The sequence below is a fragment of the Staurois parvus genome, unplaced genomic scaffold (assembly GCF_062004578.1).
Source record: "Staurois parvus isolate SC_StPar_1 unplaced genomic scaffold, SC_StPar_1.0 ptg000237l, whole genome shotgun sequence".
Taxonomy (NCBI): domain Eukaryota; kingdom Metazoa; phylum Chordata; class Amphibia; order Anura; family Ranidae; genus Staurois; species Staurois parvus.
Genome location: NW_028318033.1, coordinates 401411 through 421793, shown reverse-complemented (window position 1 = coordinate 421793; position 20383 = coordinate 401411). Strand labels below are relative to the sequence as shown.

The 20383-nt window shown below is 43.1% G+C and overlaps 1 protein-coding gene and 1 long non-coding RNA gene across 4 annotated transcripts in view; one reads left to right on the top strand and one right to left on the bottom strand.

Moving 5' to 3' along the window:
- LOC149460005 (serine/arginine-rich splicing factor 5-like) overlaps positions 1-18605 on the bottom strand; it is a 31233-nt gene extending 12628 nt beyond the window's left edge. For 2 of the 3 annotated variants that reach the window (XM_089680209.1, XM_089680211.1), the window contains exons 1-5: positions 18480-18605; positions 2830-2960; positions 2223-2293; positions 1962-2078; positions 1502-1571 (exon numbers count right to left, since the gene is read on the bottom strand). In XM_089680209.1, coding sequence (XP_089536335.1) covers positions 1502-1571; positions 1962-2078; positions 2223-2293; positions 2830-2955 — 384 coding nt within the window. In that variant the 5' untranslated portion in view covers positions 2956-2960; positions 18480-18605. Of the gene's footprint in view, positions 1-1501; positions 1572-1961; positions 2079-2222; positions 2294-2829; positions 2961-18438 lie in introns of all 3 variants that reach the window. The other variant, XM_089680210.1, reaches the window with a different exon arrangement.
- On the top strand, positions 32-3426 carry LOC149460006 (uncharacterized). Its single transcript, XR_016313160.1, has 3 exons — positions 32-937; positions 1019-1107; positions 3119-3426. It is a non-coding gene; the product is annotated as an uncharacterized LOC149460006 (long non-coding RNA).
- Positions 18606-20383: the final 1778 nt, after the last annotated feature.

Here is a 20383-nt window from a genome sequence, read left to right as displayed (position 1 = left end):
GACAGTCCAGGCCAGTGCAAGAATGTCTTTTTGCAAGATTTGGAAGCCACTTCAACCTCAGGATCTCGATGGAAGGATCACAATGTCACCCTCATCTAAAAGCCATGAGCAGAAGGGGGTAAGAAAAAGTATGTATTCTAACCCTTTCCTTACAGGTACATTTTTGCCCTTCTAACATACAGTGATATATACAGGGAGAGGGTACCTAGCTCTAATAAGTAGACCTTGCATTTTAAAGCAAGGTCCATTTCAATCACCTCGTTTTTTTAAAAAACAAAATGTAATCTTAAAACAGGGAGCCATTTAAGTCATCGTTTTCTTTTTTTCTCCAATATAAACAAGTAATTAGGTGCCATTTTGTTAAGCAGGTTTGTCTTTTTTTTATTGTTACAGAACAGGGCAATTTTTTATTGTTACAGAACAGGGTCTAAAATGTCTAAAGAGGGGCTTGAATATGATCCATTTAACAACACCAAGACACATTCACTTCAAAAGTAACATTTAAATCAGGGCTTGAACTCTGCATCAAAGAAATGACAATAGGGTTGATTTACGAAAACTGGAGGGTGCAAAATCTGTTGCAGCTCTGCATAGAAACCAATCAACTTCCAAGTTTTATTGTCAAAGTTTAATTGAACAAACGGAAGTTATAAGGTGACTGGCTACCACGCACAGCTGCACTAGAATTTGCACTCTCCAGTTTTAGTAAATCAACCCTAATTATATACAAAACTGTAATATGCTTTACTGTCTAATATTACAGATTGCTTCCAAGAGTTCGTGAATTCCGTGTTTCTCAGAAGATTCTGTAATTGTATCAGCCAACATTAACTGCTTTGCTAAACAGTGGTACCAAAAGGTCTGCACTGATCTAAGAAAATACAACATAAATTGTCATAAATTGTACAACAGGAAAAAGAACTGTAATTACATGAAGGTAAATGCAGGCAGCACACATTCACAAAGAATAGAAAAACGTGTGATTAAACATCTAAGTCATGTTTTACTTTTGTTGCAGCTAGGCTTAACTCCAATGAGCGGGACAATAGGTACAAAGTGTTGCATCGAAAACTCCCTTATGAATCTCCCATGGATCTAAAATCATTGGTACGTATTACAGCACTTGATGGGTTATACAGGAAAGCATTATAGAGTCCACAGAAACGGTACATTATGGTTAGCTGTGGAACTAGAGAAGTATTTTTAGTTGGAAAAGAACTGTATGGGACAATGCAAGTAACTCAAAGTTAATATAAGCTAGTAAGACAGAGGTATTTAAGGGCTTATAAACAAACCTGAAAGTTGTAATTGCTCAGCTGTGCATAGAAATGTAATATGCTAAGAAACGGACGCCTGTAACTGATCAGAAATGCAATTTTCTTAAATATTAAAAAGGTGTTTCTCAGTGCAATGTGAATATGTGCCTATTGCGTTAACCTTTAAAAGTATATAACATTTTCTTCATGGACAGTTCAGTTTTAAAGGTTAGAATTATGCTCACCTGCCAGCTGACACGGGAAGAAAGATTCTCTACAATTATCCTGTGCTCTGTACGAACTGGGGGGCCATACCTACAGAATAATACACATAATTGCATTTCATACTGCAGACCTTATCTTCTGTTACTAAAACATAAAAGGCCAATTTCACATGGGGCAAACTTCATATTCAGTAGGAGATCTGTCTGCAGAATGGGCGGATGAACGGTCTGTGTCCGCTCAGTTTATACAGAGCGGCACGGACAGAGCCTGCTTATTCCACAATAGGCAGATTCCATGGGACCCTGGCACAATTAATTGGCTTTATAATGAATGGGTAAGTTAGACAGAACTGGTAACTCGTCACTAGACTTTTTGAGAGGTATAAGAAGTCATCATGTGATTTATCTGGCAAACAGCTATAGAAAGAGAAAAATATTAGTTTATGGATGGAGTAAGTTTGAAGCTGAACAGCTATATTACCTGGGTCCACCACTGTTAGACTGACGGTAGCCAAAGCGCATTGGGTATCGCCCTCCACCTCCACCTCCCATCATGCCTCCTCTTCCTCTACGATTTCTGGCGTGTTCAATTGTGACTCTTGAATGATGGAAAAAACTGCATTAACATTAAAGCTCAATTTATACAGACATTAATAGAACAACTGAGACGGGTTTGCTTGTGTTGTGAATGCCAATTCAAACTTTGATGCCCCTGCTGATTTAACAGCAAACATGACCATACCTTTCATTGCACAGTTCTTTTCCGTTCAGCTCATACACAGCATCATCTGCATCTCTATGATCTTCAAACTCCTACAATAAATCAAACAGCAGATACAGCATCTCAAATTCATTTCTTTTTTTCAAATTAAACAGTTTTCTGCCTACGGAGCAGAAGTGGTCCATAAGACCTCAGGTGTGAGAAACCTGGCAACGGCTGTTGCAAAGCAACATCTCTCTATAAAGAGCATCATGGGAAAAGAACATGTAAAACAGCAGTAAAGCATCGTGTAAAAATAGAAGGCAGTGTGTCAATTTTAGGAAAATGACATCTGCTTCCAATTTTGCTTATGCCAGTTTGTTGTACTGTTCTCCACCATATAACATACATTGGGAATACATCATTCGTTTCCTTGTAACATGTATGGGGGAGAAATGTAAACTGATAGTAGAGGCACCATTTTCACTTGCTAATCTTCAAAATTACAGATGTTTTTTCTAGGGTCCCCTGAGGGTGTGGGCTGTCATCAAGGCAATTATTTTACCTTTCTTATTTAGAGACTAAAGCAGAAACATTTTCTATAAATCCAAAACTATATAGACATTTTTGCATGTCAGTTAAAACGTACCACAAATCCAAATCCACTCTTTAGGTTGATCTCCCGGATACGTCCATACCCTTTGAAAAACTTCTCCACGTCTCTCTCACGGGCATGAGGACTGAGCCTCCCTATAAATACTCTGCAGCCACTCATATTACCTAGAAAACAGGGAGAAATAAAAAGACATTTCGGTCAGGGAAAGATTTTTTTTTTTCTTTTTGTCTGCGTCCTGAGATTTACCCAGCCCTGATTTAGAATAGAAAGCCTAGATGATGGAAAAAGTTCATCTTTACAAAACTGTGCAATTTTTCTACAGATACTACAAAACGTGTTCTGTGTTGCAGTAGAACATCCAAAACTGGTAACCTCTGTATCTAGCAGGATTCCCTCGCCAGGCAGAATAATACATGTTGCTTCTTTTCAGTAAAGACAAAGAATACTGCAGGTGTATAACATGCTTTGCCACAACGGGGCTGTCAAAGAAGGAGGAGACACCCAAATCCCTGTGGAATTGGTTCTGTGTGTATCTTTTGAAGACAATAGAGAAAAATTAAGTGGATACAAGCAAGGAGCGGTTTTGTTAAAAGCAGTGGGAAAAAAAATAAATAAAAATGTTTCTTCTGCTTTGTGACTTTTTTTTAAATCTGAAGTAGCAACACATCTGTAACTAACACTCTTGAAAGGTTAGCACTGTTGCCTTAAGGTGACCCTGTTCCCTTAAGGCATGGGTGTCAAACTGGAGGCCCTCCAGCTGTTGCCAAACTACAAGTCCCATGAGACATTGCAAGATTGACAGTTACAAGCATGACTCCCAAAGGAAGAGGCATGATGGGACTTGTAGTTTTGCAGCAGCTATAGGTCCACCAGTTTGACACCCGTGCCTTAGGGCTACCTTTAGGCAAAAGTTACTCAGTAAAAGAAGCGTTTATACACAACTACCTTTCTGTTGGCCCATGTATTGAAAAGCATTAAAATGAACTCAAACAATATAATATTCTAAATTTAAAAAGTTGAGGGGATGAGAGCCAGCTGAAGAAAGAAACAAGCTATTGGGAACATGAGTGTATTTGCTTCCTGCTACAGCAGTAAAACAGGAAACATAAGTAAACATATGGGGGCCGCAAAAGTGTTTCAAGCTGAACTCCAGGCAGACTATAATATATACAAACAAATGCAGCTTTGTATTTATGAATACATCACTCAGTTTTTTATTTCATTCAAGCAGTTTTAGCACATGAATAAGTGCAGTTCTGACGTGACAATGTTTAGGGTGGAGACGGTTGATGTCATCATGTAGAAATTACCAGAATTTACAGGGAAAAGGCTTTATAGGCTGATTTTACCATTTCCAAGCCGATTTTAGGTGGAATAAAAAGGTGGATACCTGTGTGCACTTAGGATTTAGTGCACAGACAAAATGTGAGTGCAAACTTATTATTCATTACAGGTACTTATATAGCGCCATCAATTTACGCTTTACATATATATTGAACATTCACATCAGTCCCTAACCCTCAAGCGCTGTACAATCTAAGGTCCCTAACTCACATTCCTACATATACATACTAGGGCCAATTTAGACAGGAACCAATTAACCTAGCAGTATGTCTTTGGAGTGTGGGAGGAAACCCACGCAGACACAGGGAGAACATGCAAACTCCAGGCAGGAGGTGCCGTGGCTGGGATTCGAACCAACGACCCTAGTACTGCCAGGCGGAAGTACTAACCATTTAGCCACTGTGCTGCCCAAACTTTTAATTGTGTGGTTTTTTTTAACTAGTTGCAGACTTTGGGAATGTGTAGCATACCCAGTCTCTCTGCTCTGCTTTTGGGACCCCCTTCCCAGTATACCAACTTCTCTTGAGTGTATTGTATTGTTGGCATTACAATATACTCAGAGAACCAGCTGTAGCGGTAAAAAAAGCAGCCTGACAATGTTTATAAACAACACAATTACACAATTACACAAAGATACAATGTAACATTGTTACATTTGTATCTTTTGGTTCATTAATCTGCATATCAAAAGGGATTAACTTGGAGCTGCAAAAGAGGTCAGTTAGGCTACTTTTACACTGATCAGCTGCAAAAACACCTCAAAAACGCATAGGTTTTTACCAATTTTTTTTAAAGGACATATGACTTAAAACTGCACCGAAAACACTTCTCAGAGGCGTTTTTCATTGATTTCAATGGGAAGAGGCATTTTTGGGGCATTTTTTTTTTTTTTTAACTCCCCAAAGATGCTGTTTTTACCCTGCACTGCAAGCACCACACCTCAGTGTGAAAACATACATAGATATACATTCACAAACACAGGGAAGCCGTTTTCTTGAATTTTTCAGGTGCTTTTTTTAACGCAAACATGATTGAAAAACTCCTCAGTGTCAAAGCAGCCTTAAAGCTACTTGTCAAGTTTAAAAAAAGGTTTTGTTTTTTTTATGATCCTGTTTAACCCCTTATTAATCATTAGTTAACACTAATCAACCCTAAGTAACTTCCTAGTCTCCTCCTCTCTCCATCTATTATTTTCCTGCTGGTATTTTTGTTTGTTTTAGTTTATTAGCTTTTAATAATGATGTTAAACATGTTTAATATACAGTGGATATAAAAAGTCTACACACCCGTTAAAATGTCAGGTTTCTGTGATGTAAAAAAAATGACAAAGATAAATCATTTCAGAACTTTTTCCATCTTTAATATGACCTGTAAACTGTACAACTCAAAACAAACTAAATGTGGTTGCATAAGTGTGCACACCCTCTTATAAATGGGGATGTAGCTGTGTTCAGAATTAAGCAGTCACATTCAAAATCATGTTATATAGGAATCAGTACACACCTGACATCATTTAATGTGCCTCTGATTAACCCCAAATAAAGTTCAGCTGTTCTAGGAGGTCTTTCCTGACATTTTCTTAGTCGCATCCTACAGCAAAAGCCATGGTCTGCAGAGAGGTTCCAAAGCATCAGAGGGATCTCATTGTTAAAAGAAATCAGTCAGCAGAAGGGTACAAAAGAATTTCCAAGGCATTAGATATACCATGGAACACAGTGAAGACAGTCATCAAATGGAGAAAATATGGCACAACAGTGACATTACCAAGAACTGGACATCCCTCCAAAACTGATGAAAAAACGAGAAGAAGCCTGGTCTGGGAGGCTGCCAAGAGGCCTACAGCAACAGTATTATTATTATTATACAGTATTTATATAGCACCAAAAGGTTTGCTCAGCGCTGTACATTATAGTGGGGGACAAACATGAGACAATACAGTAACAATACAATACAAGAGGGGTTTGAGGGCCCTGCTCTTTTGCGCTGACAATCTAGGAGGGAGGGGATAGTGGTACAGGAGGAAATGGCTGTGGGGGATGGAGTGGTAGGAGGAGTGGAGGAGATCAGCTGTTAAGTGAGGGTGGGGTGGGCTTCCCCGAAGAGATGGGTTTTCAGGGTGCGCCTAAAGGTGAGGAGGGTAGGTGACAGTCTGATGGATTGGGGTAGAGAGTTCCAGAGGATGGGGGAAGTCCTGGAGAAGTCCTGCAGTTGGGCGTGGGAGGAGGAGACCAGGGTGCTAGAAATTAGGAGGTCTTGTGAGGAGCGAAGATTACGGGTAGGGTGGTATTTGGGTATCAGGTCGGTGAGGTAGTTTGGGGCAGCATTATGAATGGCATTATGAGTGGGCTGTTTTTCTTCAGCTGGAACTGGAGCCTTAGTCAAGGTAGAGCGAATCATGAACAGTTCCAAAAACCAGCCAATGTGGGCACAAAACCTTCAGGCTTCTGCTAGAAAGCTGAACATGAAGAGGAACTTCATCTTTCAGCATGACAATGACCCAAAGCATACATCCAAATCAACAAAGGAATGGCTTCACCAGAAGAAGATTGGAATGTCCCAGCCAGAGCCCAGACCTGAATCTGATGGAAAATCTGTGGAGTAATCTGAAGAGGGCTGTTCACAGGAGATGCCCTCGCAATCTGACAGATTTGGAGTGTTTTTGCAAGGAAGAGTGGGCAAACATTGCCAAGTCAAGATGTGCCATGCTGATAGACTCATACCCAAAAAGACTGAGTGCTGGAATAAAATCAAAAGGTGCTCCAACAAAGTATTAGTTTAAGGGTGTGCACACTTCTGCAACCATATTATTTTAGTTTTTTAGTTTTACTTCCCTCCACCTAAAAGATTTGCTGTTGCTCAACTGAGTTGTACAGTTTATAGGTTACATTAAAGGTAGAAAAAGTTCTGAGATTACTTATCTTTGTCTCATTTTTTTACATCACAGAAACCTGACATTTTAACAGGGGTGTGTAGACTTTTTATATCCACTGTATATTTATGTTTCCCATTTACAAAATTGGACAATTAAAACAAAAAAAAACCCAAAACAAAACATTATTTTATTTGTAAATAAGTTTGCAATGTTTTATACCAGAATCATTTTTAGTGTAATTTTAAACAGGAATAAAATGTGCACATTTTATTTGCAGTAACACTATTTTTAAACTAACACTGCTAAAAAAAAACCCCAAACAAATAAGAAATAATGTGTTTGTCGCAAGACAATATCATTAAAAGAAAGCCTTGTTTGTCCTTAAAAAAAAAACAGTACATGTATTTCATTGTTGTCTTTAGTAATGACAAAGTTATTGTCAAATAAACAGGTCCATAAAAGAAATGTCAAAATTGTTCTGGTCCATAGGGGATGAACTGCTGTGAGAGGCGAAATTGTTAATAAAAGAGGTTTATTTTAGGGAAAGCACTATCTGAGAGTGTTTAGGTCAGCGGCAGACAAATCTTGGGGCTCCCGGGCAATAGGGGATCATGGGGCCCCTGTGTCCTTGCCCACACCCAAAAAAGCCTATGAAAAAAAGGTACCAGGGGCATCTCATGGGGCCCCTACTGACCCCGGGCCCTCGGGCAGTGCCTGAATGGTCAGTCCGCCCCTGCTTTAGGTTATTGCCTGGGAGGAAGAGAGGAGGCACAGAGGATAGAAGAGTGAACATACTGTTTAAACGCTATAAAAGGAAAGGCATGTAGTGTCTTTTGAAGGCATAGGGGGTAATTTAATAAAACTGAAATGTGCAAAATCTGGTGCAGCAGTGCATAAAAACTAATCAGCTTCCAGTTTTTTTTTTTTTCCAAAGCTTAAATCGAACAAACTGAAGTTAGACGCTGATTGGCTATCACGCACAGTTGCACCAGATTCTGAGAGCTCCAATTTTAGTAAAGCTCCCCCATAGGTCACTAAAACCTGGTGAGAGCACAAGTGTGGTTGAAAGGTGATCACAAGGTCATGGTGGAATTGTGAGTGATTTCAGAAAAGATGTTTGCTTTCCAACGCATGGGATAAAGTGTAATTTTTAAGACTTATACATTTTCAACTTTTGGATTAAGTGGAAGATTGTTAGCTTTGCACTTATTTGTGTTTAAAATTGTAATTATTAATGTGTGAAACACATACTGCTTTGAGCTAGCTACTCATAATTGGACACAAAATGGCAGCACAGGAATATTTAATGATTGGTATTAGTAAATGAATGTGACTTGGTAGCAGCCTCTTGCAGTCCCTATAAAGTCAGGATGAGAGAGGAGAAAGCAGCATAAGCAGCCAATCAGTAGAGCTGCAGATCTAACAACAACATGCTAATAGGAGGAGAGAGCAAAGTGACAGAGAGATGAGCTATGTAAAGGAAAGGATGGATGGAAATATAAATCTGTTTGCCTGAAATTCAGCTTTGAAGGGGAAACTCCACTTCTGTGGGAAAAAAAACACTGGAAATAAAAATAAAATAATAGAACGTATACAACTGATACGCGGCCATATTGTAATTTATTTTAAAAAAATCCTCAGCACTGTACTTTCTGTAAAATTAAATGCAATACAGCAACCTGGAGGTGTTCTGTACACAGCTGGTATACAGAACTTCCCCTTAAATGTAATTTCCTGCTTGTATGATACTATAGTGTACCACAAGTCAATTTATGTTAACCACTTGCCTACCAGGCACTTATACCCCCTTCCTTACCAGGCCAATTTTCAGCTTTCAGCGCTGCCGCACTTTGATTGACAATTGCGCGGTCATGCAACATTGTACCCATATGACATTTTGATCATTTTTTTCTCACCAATAGAGCTTTCTTTTGGTGGTATTTAATCGCCACTGGGCGCTTTACTTTTTGCGCTATAAATAAAAAAAGTGCAAAAAATTTGAAAAAAAAAAAAAGTTTATTTTGTTTCTTTTATAAAATTTTTCAAACAGGTATTTTTTCTCCTTCACTGATGTGCGTTGATGAGGCAGCACTGATGGGCACTGATAGGCGGCACTGATAGGCAGTACTAATGAGGTGGCACGGATAGGCGGCACTGATAGACAGCACTACTTAGGGGTCACGGATAGGCGGCACTGATATGCAGCACTGATAGGCGGCACTGATTATGGGTACTGATAGACGGCACTGACTGGCATCACTGCTGGGCACTGACTGGCACAACCCCTGGGCACTGACTGGCAGCACTGCTGGGCTGCACTGGTGGGTGGCACTGGTGGGCAGCACTGGTGGGTGGGCACAGGTGGGTGGCACTGGTGGGCACAGGTGGGTGGCACTGGTGGGCACAGGTGGGTGGCACTGGTGGGCACAGGTAGGGGGCACTGCAGAGTGGCACAGGTGGGTGCACTGCTGGGCACAGGTGGGGGCACTGCTGGGCACGGGTGGGCGGAACTTGCAGGTGTCCTGCTGGGCGGAACTTGCGAGTGTTACTGCTGGGCACCGATCATCAGGGCACTGATCATCAGTGCCCTGATGATCGGTGCTGATCCCCGCTCTGACAACTGCCGGTTCTCGGCAGTACTTTCCTCACGATCTGACAGCGTGAGGAAAGTGCAGCCGAGAACCGGCATTTGCATTTCCCTGTGATCAGCGTGTCATTGGACACCGCTGATCACGTGGTAAAAGGCCGGTATGATCGGCCTTTTACCACATCTCGTGATCAGCTGTGTCCGTAGGACACAGCGATCACGGAGATCGCCGGGTGCGCGCCCCCCTGGGGCGCGCAGGAGAGCGCGTTCTGGGAGGACGTCATATGACGTCCACTCAGAACTGGCCGGCCGCGGTGAAGCTGTCATTCGGCTATGCGCGGTCGGCAGGAGGTTAATTCAATTATAACTATGTATATCTACACTGACTGTCAGATATGATGGAACTTGGCAACATGTCAAATCCTGAAGTAAACCTATAAATAAAAACATTAACGACTTGCCAACTGGAAGATTTACCCCATCCCATATAACCAGGTCATTTACTGCAATACGGCGTTGTTACTTTAACTGACAACTGCGCGGTCATGCAACACTGTATATAAATGAAATATGTCATTTTTTCCCACAAATAAGTTTTCTTTTGGTGGTATTTGATCACCTCTGCCTTTTTTTTTTTTTTTTTTGTGCTATAAACAAAAATAAAGACCTACAATTTTTAAAAAAAACAAAAAAATATATATTTTTGACTTCATAAATTTAGGCCAAAATGTATTCTGCTGACACTAAGGCTTAGTTCACATAAGTGCAGGTAGTGCGGCTGCGGATCCGCAGGAAAATCCGAACAGCCGCACCACCCGCACAGAGGAATGCAGATCCGCGGGCGGGTGCCATTAGTTCTAATGGCACGCCGCCCGCACTGGAAAACGAGGTTTCCGTGCGGGCTGCGTTTTCAGAAGTGCAGGGACTTTTTCCCTGTGTGTCACCGGGCACGGGAGTCCCTTCAAATGAATGGGCTCTCGTGCCCACGCAAAAAACGCGGCCTGCACGGCCGCATATATGTGAACAAGGGGTAAATGAGAACTGATTAACTGCCACCGACCTCTCCAGTGACACTAATACAGTGATCAGTGCTAGTAAATTGCGCGGACACTGTATTAATGACACTAGGCAGAAAAGGGTTAACATCTGTGTAGATTAAAGGGTTAAAATGGCAATTAAGGGGTTAATATGTATCTAACTATTATGTGGATGCAAATGTGCTGCTTCTACTCACATGTGGTGCGTCTTTTTTCCCTTCCTGAATGAAAAGATCCAGCTAGATCCTGTACCTGTATTTACAAATACAGGCACAGCACTGCTTCTCTATTCGTTGCAGGAGATCAGAGTCCTGGACAAAAATCAGTGGCTGCACCTGCTGACAAACATGTCCTGCAGCGAATGACGGTGGGTGGGCGCATGTGCACTCCAAACCTGGAAAAACAGCGATTTACGGGTATGTCATTGGTCCTATAGCTGCTGCCTGTCCGCAGTACATTGCGGGCAGGCAGTCTTTAAGTGGTTAATAAAGCATTTTTTATTTTACCGATGTGTTTTAGGTAGGATAAAAAGCAAAATGCGCACCATTGTTTCTGGGCCCTACTATGGGTACAAACAACAAATATACACATACTGTATGTGGAATTGCTGTGATCATCAATTTTTTGGGTTGTTCTTTGGTTGTAGATTATGGCAATTAGCAGTAAATATACAGCTACATTGAATTTTATTTTTTACTATTTTGTGCTAGTTTTCCTTTGATAAGAAGAAGAAAAAAAAAACAGGAGATATTCATTACAATTTACAACCAAATGAACGCAATTTGTCCTGAAAAAGCAAGGTATAATTCACCTGGATACACCAAGTATTTATGATGATATTTACCGTCTTACTAACACTTGTTAAAGTTGCAAAACAGTGTTCAGGCAATAAGACTTGTATGTAAAACGACAAAGCCAAATGCATATAAAGAGCCCGACCAGCAACCTCTTGAGGTTGGCGATAGATGGCTCAAATCCTGAACTGGCCAAAATTAGAGCTGTACGTAGCTCTGTTGGAACCACTAGAGCCTATTTTTCAATGGAAGGAGTTGGATGGAAAATTGTTGGCCAAACAGTGAATACATCCAGTCACCGTTTGTGTATCCAGAAAGACGCAGATGTTGCAGCTGCCTGAATACGATAGCCATCAGGCAAGATTCCTGCCAGCCATGCTGTTAATGTAGAAGGAGGAATCTATGTGTGTTTTCAGCAGAGAGATGTCGGGAACAGGGAAGAGGACAACTAGTAGCTAGATGAAGGCATATACGGGTGCATTTGCATGTCTGCTATATGAAAACTCAAGCAAATGAAGAGTTTTCTTATGTTGTACTGAGGAGTAGCCAGTGCAATGTGCAGAGCCATATCTGCTCTCCCTTATAAAGGCCTAAAAACCCTACTGTCACAACCAAGTTCTTGGCTGCTCTAACAGGCCTCTGCATGTCACATCTGGAAAGTGCTGGAGCTTATTTTTTAAGGTGTGTTAAAGTGATTTCTTTAAAGGACTCATTCACACCAGCAAGCTACGCTAAGTGTGTGCCTCTGGTATGCGCTGGGAGACAGCTCTGATGTGCCAGTCCTGGTGCACTGCATCATTCACTTTTTCCCACAAAACTTTATTGAAATGTGACCAGTGACAATTCAATATGTGACTACTGACATTTCAATATGTGACCAGTGACATTTCAATCTAGTTCTATTCATCACAGTGGTATTGCAATGTGATAGTTTACGATGCAAACGGCTGCACTGATATAACAAAAAAAAAAAAAAAAAAAAGGAGTGCATGCAGTAAGTGTTTTCAGTGTACACAACAAAGGCAATTTGCTTTGTCTACACATTGGGGCAGCAATGAAAATAGTTTCCAGCATTGCCCCAATGCATCTGGTGTGAACCAACTCTTAAGAGTGGGAAGGGGGCTCGCAAAAGCTAGAGCTGGGCATTAGAGTGACCCTGTCAGCACAGGATCAACTGTACTATAAGGAGGGGCTTTTTACTTACCTTTCCAGCTGCTCATATGTCAAAACTAGGGGTGCATTGAAATTTCGGTGGCCGAAACGTTTTGGACGAAAACACCCCTATCGGCCGATATGAAAAAAAAAAAGCACCGAAAATAACCCCGCCCCCTTGCCGCTGCCACCCTGTAGTTGTCAGCCTTGCCTGAGAAACCGGATATCGTATGTACTCTCCAGCGCCTCAGGATATGCACAGCCAAAAGGGAAGCCAAGGGTACCAGGACAGCGACAACCAAAGGAAATGCTCCAGGGGTGCAGCCCTCCTCAGACGGGGAAATCAGCCACTGGATAGAGAAAAAACAGGTGGCGCACACACCTAGTGCATTATCCAAGGTTTATTGTAGGAGTGAAATAATAAAAACATACTCACAGACGAAGCATGTATCTAAAAAGCATAGAAAAATGACAATGGCCACAACGGCAGGCAAGGTGTTCTCACTGTCAGTGCGGTCAAATGGCTGACGCGTTTAGGGGACGAATCCCTTTCCTCAGAGCTGATGACCAACCTCTGATGCTGATGTATGATGAAATGGAAAGTAAGAGCCTCGCTGTTGATGCCTGAGAAACCACCGAACGATCCCGATGCTGGGCATAGAGATTAGTGAAGGAAAGATGGCCTCCACTAATCTCTATGCCCTTGGAGGACCAGAGCGATGTCACGTCCGGTTCTGTCGCCTTGTAAACTATGCTTTTTTTTAAAGCACTAGATCAATGCTTTTTTTATCTAATGTCTTATTGACCCCATATCTCTCCATAAAGAGGAGCTGCCACTAATTATTTCTATCACAAGGGATGCATGAATTCCTTGTGATAGGAAAAGTGGTTAAAATGTTTTTGTAAAAAGGGACTGTAAATATAAATAAATAAAAAGTTTAAAGTGCCCCCATCCTCACACGTAGTGGTGAACACATACATAGGCCATGCCCACATATGTAAACGGTGTTCAAACCACACGAGGTATCGCCACGAACGTCAGAGCAAGAGCAATAATTCTCGCACTAGAACTCCTCACCACCCCAAAGGACCAAATATTTGCTACAGGCGGGAAAAAGCAAAGCAGCAATAATGCAGTAAAAGGAGTGCTGGAAAGTATAGAACCTGATCCTCTTCAAGGCGTTCTTTAGGTAAAGGACCCTGCGGTGACAGTCACCTTAAATTATACCACAGAGAATTCTCTTTTGCTGCTGACTCCCCCCCCATCCAAACTATAACAATTTAAAGAGTTCTGCATCCTTACACCCCCCCCCCCACCCGTGTTCTCACCTGAGCTGATTATTCAACTGGCTATTGGGAGTTGGTGCCGCCATCTTGACTAAGGGAAACCAGCAGTGAAACCTTGCAGCTTCACAGCCGGTTTTACACTGTGCTTTGTGAATGGGCAGCAGTCTTCTGAGACCTGTGTAGTGTTCCAGAAGGCTGCAGGGGAAGGAGGGGGCCAAACTTCAGTGTCAGTTCACTGCGGCAAACTGAGCAGGAAGTGGGAGCAGGTACCTGTCAAAAAAAGGTACCCGCTCCCCCCCCAAAACAGTGCCAAATGTGACAGCAGAGGTGGGGAGAAGGCAGACAAGTGGAGCTTCGCACCAAAATCCACACATTGTGTGTTTCCATGTATTTGTATTGTGTTCCAGTGCGTTTTGTTGCCCCACTTAAATCTTCAGAGTGCCAAAGATCACATTCATGTTAAAAAAAAAAAAAAAAAACAGCACCTTTTATTTTTTTTTTTTAAATTGAGCGCAGCAGTTTGAATAGGGTGATTGGAAAACATTTATTTTGTTTAAGTTTTGCAGAGAGTGAAGAGGGATTACAACCCTTGCCAAGTCTTTATCGCTTTCTTTTTCTGCTTTAGGGAGATTTACTCTCTCTCTCTTTGTTCTGTTTACCATTAAGGAAAGTGAAGGGAAATCTCAAAATTATGTGTTGACGCCAGAAGAGGAATGGAGGGGGAATCTTTCAATGGGGACACTAGATCTGATGACACCCCGGGATTCTCTCACTTCCTGTATTGGCATTGGGACAGGAAGGGAAATCTCCCCAATGGGAAATGGATGGCAGGTTTTTTTTTCCTGCCACGGGGTTATAACCCTTCCTTACCCTATCCAAAGTGCAAAATATAAGTTTTGCCTTTAGGTCTACTTGAAATCCTGTATGTTGGTAATGGAGGGGGAGTGTGCAGGAGCCTGACATTGCACCCGCTATCCACTGATTGCAGCTGCAATGCTTTGCAGGCTCAGGGTGAAAAAAATAAATGCACATTTCTTTTCCTGAAAGAAAAAGTACAGCTGATAAATGTTCCTTAAATTTATATTAAACTCAAAACCAAAAATGAAATATATTGTAATTTACTAAGCAATAGATATAGTGGCTGCACCAGTTTTCTTCTTTTATGTCCCCCCTCTGTTTTCACCTGGTGATCTGGCCAGTAACAGATCTCCTCTTGTATTCTAGTGCCCCCACTCTGGATGGAGAAGCACGTTTGGACAGCAGCATTGTCAGTCTGGGGGTGGGTAGTGTTAGATGTACTAGCAGATTTAGATACAATAACAAATTGTAGCCAAGCTCCAGCTAACACTTTATAAGAAGTTACAGTGAGTTTTTTTCCTTTTGGGATAAAAGTGTTACATAAATAAAAGCCAATTATGGAAAGCACCCCTGTCAGTTGTAAATGGTTTGTCTCATCCCTGTAACTGATACAATCTGCTGGAGCATTTCTTCTTTTGAAAAGCAACAGATGTACTGCCTGGATCACCAGATGAAAATGGAAGAAAGAAAGCCTAAAAAAAGACAAGAAGAAAAACAAATGCACCCATCACAGCTAGAAAATGGAAATCTACAATATAATAAATGTTTGCCTTTAGGTTTAATACCACTTTAACCACTTGCCCTCCAGAGGATTTACCCCCTTTCCAGACCAGACCATTGGTTTTCGATACAGCACTCCCTTACTTTAACTGACAGCTGAGCGGTCATGCAACGCTGCACCCAAATTAAATTTATGTCTTTTTTTTCCCCACAAACAGAGCTTTCTTTCGGTGGTATTTGATTACCTGTGCGGTTATTTTTTGCACTATAAACAAAAAATACTGACAATTCTGGAAAAAAAAATATATTTATATTTTTTTTTTATACTATAAAACATATCCAGTAAAAACATTTAAAAAATTTAATTTCTTCATAAATTTCGGCCAAAATGCATTCTGCTACATGTCTTTGCTAAAAAAAAAAATCCCAATACATGCAGATTAGTTGGTTAACGTGAAAGTTACAGAGTCTACAAATGGTGGTATATATTCTGGATTTTTTTTTTTTTCATACTAGTAATGGCGGTGATCAGCAACTTATAGCGGGACTGCGGCGGGCATTCTGACACTGGGGGGGGGGAACTGACTGCCACTGACAACCCAATGACACTAAGGCTAGGTTCACATCTGTGCAGGTGGTGCCACTGCGGATCCGCACGAAAATCCATGCAACTGCACCACCCGCACAGAGTAATGCGGAACCACGGGCGGGTGCCATTAGCTCTAATGGCACGCCGCCCACACTGGAAAACACAACCATACTGGGAAACGAGGTTCCCGTGTGGGCTGCGTTTTCAGAAGAAGTGCAGGGACTTCTTCCCTGCTTGTGACGGGACACAGGAGTCCATTCAAATGAATGTGCTCTCGTACTTGCGCAAAACGCGACCCGCACATATGTGAACTAGACCTAATACAGTGATCAGTGCTAATAAAAAGCACTGACACTGTACTAATGGCACTGTGCAGGAAGGGGTTAACATCTGGGATGATAAAGGGTTAATGGTGTGTTGTTTTACTAGGGAGACATGCTGCTTTGCATTTCTCTGTTGTGCAGAGAAATACACAGCAGCATGTTCTTGCTGGCAGGAGAGAGACCTGTATTGTTTACATACAGGCCTCTCCCGTCTGTTTTACTCGGCAATCAGCGGGTGCCGGCGGTGAGTCTCCAGCCAGGACCCGGTGACTGGCAACGCGGTTAGGGCGACACATGCACCCCCCTACCTGGTAATGAAAATCATATATTTTTTTAATTTATTATTTATTTCAGGTACTTATATAGTGCCGTCAATTTACGCAGCGCTTTACATATATATTGTACATTCACATCAGTCCCTAACCCTCAAGGGGCATACAATCTAAGGTCCCTAATTCACATTCATACATATACATACTAGGGCCAATTTAGACAGGATCCAATTAACCCACCAGCATGTCTTTGGAGTGTGGGAGGAAACCCATGCAGGCACAGGGAGAACATGCAAACTCCAGGCAGGAGGTGCCGTGGCTGGGTTGCGAACCAACCACCCTAATACTGCCAGGCATGGGCAAGCTGACTGTACCAAAGTCAATCCATCAATCAACTTGGGTACAACCAGCATGTCGGATTTTTAGCGTGTGATTATTGGCAGTGGCTATAGCTGCTGGCAATATAATCACTATTCTCTCAGCAGGGACAGCTGTGCCTGTGTTGATGGGGAAATCAAGCAATTGTCTTTCCTGGAACCACAAAATCTGGCCTCCTCTATCCCCCTCCACCTTGCTGTTTGCAGGACACTTTAGTAGTGGACCCCCCTTAGCTGCTGGTCAGTCCTGGCTCACACTACTGCAGTTTCAGCTGTGACTTCAGTCGCACAAAATATAAAACACACTATTCCCAGTGCACATTTTCCTGAAAAATGGTGTGAACGTAAATGGCTGCAGACTGAAGGCAGACGGAGCGAAAATATATCACCAGCACACTGTGGACATCCGGAACGGGTCCAAAGCTTTATTCAGTGAATTTTTCACAACATCTGAAGCCGTGTTTTGGAGCCATGCAGGGCCCCTTCATCAGTCACGTGACAAAAGACATGCTAGTCACATACCTGATGAAACGTTGCTTCAGATGTTATGATGTGATTGCTGAATAAAGCTTTGGAGCCGTTGCGGATGTCCGTGGTGAGCTGAGGACACTTTCACTATTTCAGTCTCACAGAATTGCAGGACGATGGAAATCACATTACTTCCAATGATGCCGTTCTCATCCCTGCAGCGCACCACTTTTTTGGGAAAAGGTACCCAGGCTACCTTGATATGATGGAAGCGAGATTCTGGCTCCACAGACTTCAATGGATATGCACCAAAAAACTGTGTAAAATGCATGTACAGCTGTTTTTGCAGCTGCATGAGGAACACAACAAATGGTAGGGGGGGGGGATGGAGCTGTAGTTCTGATTAAGGCCTGCACAGGCTGAAACCCATCAGCTCTTCCCAGTGTTTTACCCCATTATTTTCAATAAAGAAGACTGGAGCTCCTTTGACTGTTGTGTCCCCCCAGAATGGGGAGAAGGTGCACACCCCCTTCCATATGGCTGGCTGCCATAGCAGGCCTATCACCAGGCCGGAGTGCTGCCATGTGGAGGTGTGCCTAGGCTCCTGTGAATAACATGTAGGGGGTATGAGCACAGGACCCTCAGCAAAGAGGTGGGGGGTAGCTCAGGTTCCCTGCACACTCGTATTATCGCCACCGTGTATACTGTACAGCACCGGGTGCACTGCCCTCTCCTCCGAGCTGTGTGTACAGCCCACCTATGTACTATTCCGCCACACAGGACCCCATGTGACACCTGGGCGCCCTCGCCTTACACAGCACAGTCCCGCCTTCCCACCAATCTCTAAGGGGACCCCCCTCCCCCGGGCTGCATTCCCTCTCTGATTTTCATGATTCTGTCCCCGTTCCACCAAGGAAAGGTCCCCCCGTACTAGAACACACAGCCCTTGTATTCCCGCTCACCTCCACAGCCACACCGAACCCCGCTTCCTGTTTACACTCACCCACTCCTCCGGTCCTTCCCAACACTGAAATGGCGACCGGGACGCTCCGGATGTGACTCTGAACAAGATGGCGGAGCGGGGGAGGGGGGTGTTGTCATGGAGATAGGGCAGCCTGAGAAGACTGAGGGAGTTCAGCGCACGGAGTTCACGCGTCATGTCATTCACTTCACTAAAACTCAGTAAAGTCACTCAATTCACTTATAAACCCCGGACCGAAAATGTAATTTCATGAGGGGGGCTTCACTGTGAGTTCAGGGATGGGCATCTGCCTTCCTCTTCGCCTCCATGATTAAGGTTCAAAGACAAGTTCTATTTATGTATGACACTTTAAAGTATAACCAAAGGCTTTTTATTTTTCATTTTGGATAGAATAATGGAGGGTTGGTTATTTTTTTTTCCACCCATATGAGATTTCCCTTCACTTCCTGTCCCATAACTAAAACAGGAAGTGAGAGGAAATCCCTCCAAAGTGAGGGAATCCAGGATCTAGTGCCCACATTGGAAGATTTCCTGTTGTGACAACAGAAAGTTTGGGATTTTCTTTCACTTCACTTTGGATGATAATGGTAAACAGGACAAATAGGGTGAATCTCCCTAACGGGGACGCAGACAGCAATACAAACTGACAGGGGTTCTAATCTCTCACCACTCTGTCCAAAACAAAAAGAAATGTTCTGCTCAGGGGTGGACTGACCATTTGGAAACTCGGGCACTGCCCGAGGGCCGGTGTCAGTAGGGGGCCCCATGAGATGCCCCTGGTACCTTTTTCATAGGCTTTTTTGAGTTTGGGCAAGGATACAGGGACCCCATGATACCCTATTGCCCGGGGGCCCCATGAGTTGTCAGTCCACCCCTGGTTCTGACACAAGAGCGCCATGGTTTTGAAGTGGTATACTGGGGTTCTGGCTGCAGCTAGATGCCATAACCTCGGCATTGTTTTTTTTCTGCAGACTGTACTCTCTTTGATAAAAATGATCCGAGTAACTGATTAGCCCCACACTTCCACCGCTTTCTGGTGGTTCTCGAGCTTATCTGGCTCATCAGGAACCAACCCTGCGGTTGTGGCGGCTGGCCATAGAGATCAAAAAGGAAAGATGGCCTCCATTCATCTCTATGACTTAAAGGACCAGAGCAACGCCATGACGTCACTTCCTTTTCCCGTGCCATATCACCAATGCAATAGATCACTCTGTCTGAGCATTCCCTGCCTGTGGCATGACAGCCCATCCTCCCGGCAGCAGCAGATCCTGCACTGAGGGGGCATTGTTTCTTGGAGTTTGGTGTCACTGGTACAGAGAAAACAGCACAGAAAGCTCCTTCTACAAGTGACAGTAGTGAGCACAGGACTCGTTTTTTGTTTTTTTAAGAACACACGCACAAAACTAGCACCCAGTGCAAAAAAAAGTGAGCACACAAAAATGAACCACAAAAAAAGAGCACAGGGTGCAAGTCTAGCCCTCCTCCAAAGAGAAAGGGCCCTAGCCCTGATCCCCTGGGGCGTGAGGCTCCTGGCAGGGACTGAGGCATTCACTAGGTCTACCCAGCTGGAACCAGGTGGACCCCTTTCTTCAGGAGGCCTGCTGAAGCAAGGCCACCCCGAATACTAAGTGGGGCTCCCCCGAAGGGAGACCCCATGAGAGGAGGAGACCCTGACCAAAAGACCACATGCCTCCCCCCCCAAGACTTTCAGGGAAGGCCCAAGGACCTACACCCTACTAATCGGGAAGTGAAAGTGTGTACTGTGCTGTGCAAAGTGCAAGTGACAAACAACATAGAAAAAAAAGGGAGAGGGGAAGTGGAAAAGTGCTATAGTGCCATAGTGAAATACTATGGCAGGCCGTTGGGCCAGGAATCAACAATTTCTCTGGTCCTGGCCAAAAGGCCCGGCCCAATAGGCAGGTGCG